At 42.4% G+C, this 8055-nt stretch overlaps 1 protein-coding gene across 1 annotated transcript; it reads left to right on the forward strand.

Annotated features, from left to right (window-relative positions):
• Positions 1-627: 627 nt before the first annotated feature.
• SF3B5 (splicing factor 3b subunit 5) lies at positions 628-1334 on the forward strand. Its single transcript, XM_082855329.1, has 2 exons — positions 628-997; positions 1109-1334. Exon 1 carries the CDS (start codon positions 717-719, stop codon positions 975-977), a length of 261 nt encoding a protein of 86 aa, XP_082711455.1. The 5' UTR covers positions 628-716; the 3' UTR covers positions 978-997; positions 1109-1334.
• Positions 1335-8055: the final 6721 nt, after the last annotated feature.

An 8055-nucleotide genomic window follows, 5' to 3' on the forward strand; every position in this document is an offset into this window, starting at 1 on the left:
GGGCGCCGGAACGTGTCGGAACTGGTGCTGTACTTTTGTCACCAGGCAGGAAACGGCGGCCCTGCAAGCGTTGAAATAACTTTCCACACAACTTGTAAGATACTTGGTTGGCACCAGAACTCGCGTCTCCTGACTTCAGCGTGGTCCACCCCTGGTTGTGAAGGGGCTACTGTGCCTCGTTAGCTTCGAAAGCGGAATTACAGCAAGAGTTCATTTGCCCAGGTGCTTATAGCCCTGTCCTATTAGAGTTTCTCATTTCCACTCAGCCCCAAACCGCCGGAGGATGCTTCACACCTCCCAGACACCGTGCTCCCTTAGGCCGCCCACCGTCGTTTAAACATCCCTCAGGGGTCCCAAGAAGCCTGCGCTCACCACCTCTCGGAGACCACAAGTCCCAGCATGCAAAGCTCCTGTTAGAAAAGGGCCACTAACTAGACCAGGATGCAACGCTCTGCGAAGGGGGCGGGGCTCTCTATAGGGGCGGCCCAGTGGTAGCGTCGCCTGGGCAACTCCAATTCGGTGACAGAATACACTTCCGCTTCCGCCTCTGAGCCCTGGGACCGGGAGTTTGCACTACTTCGTAGATGTGACGCCATCCGTCTGCGACAGCGCGGCTCCGGAGGTTACGCCGGGTGGCCCCTCTCCGGTTTGAAGCCCCAGAGCAGTTCCTTGTCGTCTGCGGCCTCTGACCTGGGAGCAAAGGGAAGAGCGGCGAGATGACGGACCGCTACACCATCCACAGCCAGCTAGAGCATCTGCAGTCCAAGTACATCGGCACCGGCCACGCCGACACCACCAAGTGGGAGTGGCTGGTGAACCAGCACCGCGACTCCTACTGCTCCTACATGGGCCACTTCGACCTTCTCAACTACTTCGCCATTGCCGAGAATGAGAGCAAAGCGCGAGTCCGCTTCAACTTGATGGAGAAGATGCTGCAGCCTTGCGGCCCGCCAGCCGACAAGCCGGAGGAGAACTGAGACCCCGCCGTGTCACCGCTGTACGTGAGCACCTCTCCCTGAGTTCCGCCGGTTTGCCGTCGTTCCCGCGTGTTCCTCCCCCAAGGGGACTGATTTTCCATGCCTCTGCTTCTCGTGTTTTACTTGTGCAGAGGTGCTTACTCGGGGCGTCCCGCCTGACCTGCCTTCCTGTGGACCCTGTTTTCTTGTGGAACACAGCGTTGGGAGACCGTCAGTACCCCTGAAAACTGTTACCGGACGGTGGAGAGAGTCTAAAGCCAGCAAACGTTAGAGAAGACGGCACTGGAGTGAGACGGGATTTAGAGGCTCGTTTTCGGCTAGTTGATTGTTGTTGTTGTTTTTTCCATAAAGTTTGGAAATGTTTCAGTCTCTTGGTGTGGACTACTTGTGTTTTGGTGGAGGGGTCCAGGGACGGCTCTGGAACTGTGGTTTCAGGGGAGGCGGGAGGATGGTGGGGGGATAAATAAGGGGAGGGTTACGGAGGGGTTGGGCGGTAGTGCAGGACCAACGTTCATTGCCGGACACTTAAATGCGTCCTGCACAACCTTTAGAATGTTCCCCATCCCCGACTTTTCCCAAGAGCTTTTTTCAGGCCCATAACGCTTTCAGTATTGAGGTTTGTGATCATTATATCCCTTCTTTTTCTTTCATTCAAAAATATCTTTGCTGGCATTGCCCTCTCTCTGTAAATTGCATCCTCTCTTTCTTTTGGGACTTTGTGGACGTGTCTCGAGAATTGACAAGCTGTCAAAACGAGTTCTTTCATTAATTCACCATTCAACAAATATCTGTTGAGCGCTCTGTGGCAGGCATTTCCCAAGCTTTAGGGGCTTGTATTACACTAGTTGGGGGAGCAGGAGGCCCCACGAACTGTAGACATAAGTAAGCAAATGTTAGAAGGTGCTGTGGAGAATGGGAGTAGCAGTAGGGTTGCAGTTTTAAACAGGACGCTCATGTTAGACTATTGAGAAGGTGACATTTGAGCAGAAACTTTAAGGAAGTGAGGGAAATAGCCATGCAAAAACTAGGGATATTACTTTCCAGGCAGAGGGAACTTCAGTGCAACGTTCCTAACACAGGATTGTGTCTGACTTGTTGGAGGAACAGCAAAGAAACAAGTATGGCTGAAGGGAGTGAGCAAGGGAAAGAGTACAGGGATAGATTATGGAGAGGAAACAGATAAGAGTAGAGCCCGGTAGTCCAGTGTAGACTTGTGGCTTTTACCCTGAAAAGGTCGGGAGCCATTGGAAGCTTATTAAATGATACGATCTGACATATTTCAGATAAGTGGGTCTCAAACATTTTGGCCTTGGAACACCATTACATTCTTAAAAATTCTCGAAGACCCCACAGAGCTTTTGTTTTAGAAGGTTATAGCTGTTGCTGGTCACCAAATTAGAAATCAAAACTGAGAAAAATTTTAAATACCTGTAATTCATTTTTAAATAATAATAAAACCATTACATGTTAACAAAAACATTTTTTATGAAAAATAACTATTTTCCAAAACAAATAATTTCGTGAGAAAAATGGTGCTTTTTTTTTTTTTTAAACAATTTTGCAGATGTCTTCAATGTCTGGCTTAGGATAAGACAGCTGGATTCTTGTATCTGCTTCTGCATTCAAACTATTGGGATATGAAGTTTCGGTTGAAGTATTTAAAAAAAGCCACTTCATGTAAATATATAGTAAGGGAAAAATCTTTTTTAAATGTATTTATTTATTTTTGGCTGCGTTGGGTCTTTGTTGCTGCATGTGGGCTTTTCTCTAGTTGCAGAGAGCAGAGATTACTCTTCATTGTGGTGTGCAGGCTTCTCATTGCAGTGGCTTCTCTTGTCGTGGAGCATGGGCTCTGTGTGTGGGCTTCAGTAGTTGTGGCACGCGGGCTCAGTAGTTGTGGCAGTCTCAGTAGTATCTTCGAGGGATGTGGGATCTTCCCAGATCAGGGCTCAAGCCCGGGTCCCCTACACTGGCAGGCGGATTCTTAACCACTGCGCCACCGGGGAAGCCCCAGGGAGAAATATTTTAATAGCCTTTTCGAATAATTGTGGATATTCTTTGACACTCTAGCAAAACCCAACAAGTGTTAATTTCTTAGAAATTAGTTACAACATGGGGTCCGGTCAATCAACTTTTCATTCTCTATTACATTAAAATGCATTCGTCTATCTTGAACTTTGTGGATCTTTTACTCATACGTGATTTTGAAATATCTTGCATTGCTCATTTGGAAAGTGTTGGCTCACTGAGTTACACAGGCCCTCTAAGTGTTGACACATGTCATTGTGTCAACATACCACAATATGTACTTCGTACATATTATTAGTATCACCACTGATCTCATCAGGAAAGTCTTATAGTATTTGAAAGCTGAAAAACTAACAGCGGTGGTATAAGTTTTCCACAATTTGGAGTTTTTCTTGATAGCTTAAATTTGGTCACTGATAGCAAATACTGTCTGCTGTTTTCCTTGAAGTGACAGGCCCATTTGGTTCATTTTCAAGAAAATATCTGTCAAATACCCTGAGGAACTGCAGTTCGTCAATCTAATATAATCTAATAATAAGTAAAAATGATGTTCTTTAAGGAAAAAAAGCCAGTTGAGTTTGTAACTCAATAGCAAGTGCTTTTTCTTGAGAAAACCGTTGTGCTTTGGTGGCAGCAGAAATGCCTTATGCATACTACCAATTTTGTCATGAAAAATATTTTAAAAGATGTGTCCTCATGGGCTGAGTTCATAAAATCAGTACGTTTTATTGCTTCATCAAGGACACTCTGAAGTGAAACTGAGTTGATTTTTTTATTTTATTTTTATTGAGAGTACATGGCAGTGGAGAATACAAGTAGTTCGGTGCCACTATCTTGATTGATGCTAAGTGCTAGTAGTTTTACTCACTGTTGCTTTTGTACCATCTGTACAAATGTTAACACAGTGAAAATGGCGAATAAAATCTTAGTATTATTAAGAAAATAGTGTTGACTTCACAGATCTCTGAAGTTCCTTTCCTACTATTTTCACTTGAAAATAAAACTGAGAGACTGACAGATTAAACTATAGTTATTTAGACTTGAGTATTTAGCAGATATTTTCTCCATAAATGAATGAGATGGGCCATCACTTCAAGGAAAACAACTGAACTGCTGTTTCAGAGGATCTTTCTGGCTGCTGTGTTGAGAACAGATATAGGTAATGTAATAGAGAACAGATTGTAATTGTCAGCAATTAAATAAAAGTATCAATATAAATGCTTTTCCCCCCATAAAGAGTAGGAGAGGGTCAAACTGTAAATCCCCATCCTTACAAAATTGGCATGAGAGTGAGCCCTTGTCCCTCATTGGAGTCTATAGCAGTAGACCAAGAGAGATGACAACCTGAATTGGAAGTAGAAAAGAAGGCACTGGATATTTAGTATGGGGTATCTTATATAAAGAATCAAATGAGGACTTCCCTGGTGGCACAGTGGTTAAAAATCCGCCTGCCAATGCAGGGGACACGGGTTCGATCCCTGGTCCGGGAAGATCCCACATGCCATGGAGCAGCCAAGCCCATGGGCCTCAACTACTGAGCCTGCATTCCAGAGTCCACGAGCCACAACTACTGAGCCCACGAGCTGCAACTACTGAAGCCCACGTGCCTAGAGCCCGCACTCTGCAAGAGAAGCCACTGCAACGAGAAGCCCGCGCACCACAACGAGGAGTAGCCCCTGCTCACTGCAACTAGAGAGAGCCTGTGCACAGCAACGAAGACCCAATGCAGCCAAAAATAAATAAATAAGAATCAAATGAGTAATGTGGAAAATAAAGAACTGCAAGAATTTAGAAGAAAGTAACCTAAAGACCACCATGAACTGGCTTGGTTTATATTGTTAGGATTCATAGGGACAAGGATTTTGGTCTGTTTTATTACCTGATATAGCTCAAGTGTCTAGAATTGTGCCGGCACATCACAAGTGTTCAATAAATGTTGAGTGTTGAATGTGGAAAGATAGGGCTTAATCTAGACAATACTCTAATTTATGTTTTAGGCAGTCTTCAAGTTCACCAGAGTAGGTCAGACCAAAGAAAAGAGATATTTGAAAACATGCTTCTTAGATAGTAATAATAGCTAACATATTGATAGCTTTTATGGTGTACTAAGTGTTCTATCTTATGTGATCTCTGGGAGGTATTATCTTTGTTTTACAGATGAAACAGCTTCAGAAAAGCTATTTGCCCAAGGTCACACAATTACTATGTGGCTAAGCCAGGATTTAAACCAAGTCTTTCTAGTTGCAAAGTACAAAGTCTTAAATATACTGTTGCCCAAGCAGGTCTAGTATATGAAAATCATATTAGAATAATTTGAAATAAGTTACTGTCTCAGATGAAAAATGGAAATATTAAAAGTTTAGTAGGTTCTAATGAAGGAATATCAGACCAGTGTGCAAGTTCTTATATAACTCTAAGTAAAAAAATGTAATTTGAAATATATTGCATAAAGATAATTTTAATGGGTATAATAATTTATGTGGAAAAACTCCATTGGAAAATTTGAAAGTAAACAAAATGCAGTTCAAATAAATTTACTTGAACCTGTTACTCTTTTTCTGTACTGGTATAGAATAATATTTGTATCAAACACAGGAGGGCAGCAGATGATACTCTGGTAGAAATTGCTTTTGGAAAGAGCTCTAAACTTGTAGATTTCTGCTAATGGGAGAAAATCAATTCTTTTTATATTTATTTTCAGTGATGTCATTAGAAAGCCACTTTATGAACTATAAAGTGATAAACATGTTTATCTTTGACAAATATGTAGTGAATACTACAGATCACGGTATTATACTTACAAGGATGGGACAAGGTAAGGACCCTACCCTTAAAAGGATACTAGTTAGGGAAATGAATACAGCACCACATAAATAACTCTGATCTGTAATGGCAAGAGGTGAGTGCTAAAGAAAGATATAGAAAAAAGGTGATAGAGTTTACAAGAAGAATTTTTGAACTGCCTGTGCGGGAGTGAGTGGATGAAGACATTGTTGAGAAAGAGGCTTTTAAGCAGGACCTTGAGTGATAAGTAAGATTTATTTTATTTTTATTTTTTTATAAATTTATTCATTTTATTTTTGGCTGCTTTCGGTCTTTGTTGCTGCACGCAGGCTTTCTCTAGTTGTGGCGAGCGGGGGCTACTCTTCGTTGCAGTGTGCGGGCTTCTCATTGCAGTGGCTTCTCCTGTTTTGGAGCACGGGCTTCAGTAGTTGGGGCACACGGGCTCAGTAGTTGTGGCTCACGGGGCTCAGTTGCTCTGTGGCATGTGGGATCCTCCTGGACCAGGGCTCGAACTCATGTCCCCTGCATTGGCAGGTGGACTCCCAACAACTGCACCACCAGGGAAGTCCCGATAAGTAGGATTTATATTTGCTAAAATAAGGGCAAGGCATGAGGAGCCTCTGGAGATAAGACCAAGCTGCCCTAGCAAGGCCAGGAGAATTCAAACTGCTTATTCCTATTTAAAACCCTTCCATTACTTCCAATAACTTACGGCTTATAGGGCCCTTCACTCTTTGGTTCCCGCTCTCTTCAGAAGGCTGGAAAAGCAAGTTAAGGTCTAAATCCTAGGATAACAATGTTATCTCAATTAATCTTCACAACAACGCTGGAAAGGTTATTATCCCATTCTACAATAAGCAAACAGAAATAGGAAAAATTAAGTTGTTTGCATAATATCACTCAGTTAGTAAGCAGTTGATCAGGGACTTATACCCAGGTCTGATTTTCATAGGGTAGGTCAAGGTTTTCAAACTATGTCTCACAGAATTCTAATTGCATGAAAAGTTACAGATGGTTTTTTTTTCTTGGGAGAGGGCTGGTGGATAAGGAGAAGGGAGTATTTTGGTTAAATAAGTTTCAGAATTGTTCCACACGATGGAGGTTCATGCTTCAGATTAATTTTTTAAAGTTCTGCAGTTAGAAATTTTGTTTATCATTTCCTAAAATTTGAACTTGGAGTTCCTTTTCTTAAGAAATACCAAGATAATTTTGAGCAATTTTTGGGAGGGATACTGCTTTTGTCAACGAAAGAAATTTGAATAGAGAAATGATGTATTCAACCCTGGGCTTGAGAAAAATGAATTTGCTGGCAGTGTGTGGGTGGAACTCATAACCACAGATAACTTTCCTTTCCTTCTTAGATTATTCTAATTCCTTCAGCTGAAAATAAGTACATTTGTGAGTGAAGAGTTCTTTGTTCTCAGCTCTGATGCTTTTCATGTCTCCAAAACTAGTAACTTAAAGACATTAGAAACAAAAAAGACTTAATTATATTGCACAAATTAGTTATGAAGCTATCTAGGGTCCATTCTTTTCCATGGCAAGGATGTGAAAAAAGCAATGTTATTGAGGAATTTGGACATTTTTGTTTACTCATTTTATTAGTGTCTGGAAGATGTATACTGAACAAAGCATCGGCAGTGAATGATCTGACAGCCAACAGTTGGTCTACTTCAGAGTGATGACAATTTGTTCTTATTTTTTTAATTTATTTATTTTATTATTTTTTAAATTTATTTTTGGCTGCATTGGGTCTTTGCTGTGCATAGGCTTTGTCTAGTTGCGGCGAGCAGGGACTACTCTTTGTTACAGTGCGCGGGCTTCTTATTGCAGTGGCTTCTCTTGTTGTGGAGCAGAGGCTCTAGGTGCGCAGGCTTCAGTAGTTGTGGCACGCAGGCTCAGTAGTTGTGGCTCGCGGGCTCTAGAGCGCAGGCTCAGTAGTGTGACGCACAGGCTTAGCTGCTCCGTGGCATGTGGGATCTTCCTGGACCAGGACTCGAACCCGTGTCGCCTGCATTGGCAGGCAGATTCTTAATCACTGCACCACCAGGGAAGTCTGACAATTTGTTCTTAATTTAACTGGCTTTTTATCTCACATCCCACATTCCTTCCAGGCTCCCCATGTCCTTCATTTTCCTTACCTGCAATACACACATCACACATACCTGCCCACTCAATCACTTAGCACGGAAATAGTGATTAATTAATAGTGATTAATAGTGGGAAGGGGTAAAGGTGCTAGGAGGAAATCAAGACATGGAAGAAT

This window comes from Leucopleurus acutus, assembly GCF_964270905.1.
Source record: "Leucopleurus acutus genome assembly, chromosome: 15".
Lineage (NCBI taxonomy): Eukaryota > Metazoa > Chordata > Mammalia > Artiodactyla > Delphinidae > Leucopleurus > Leucopleurus acutus.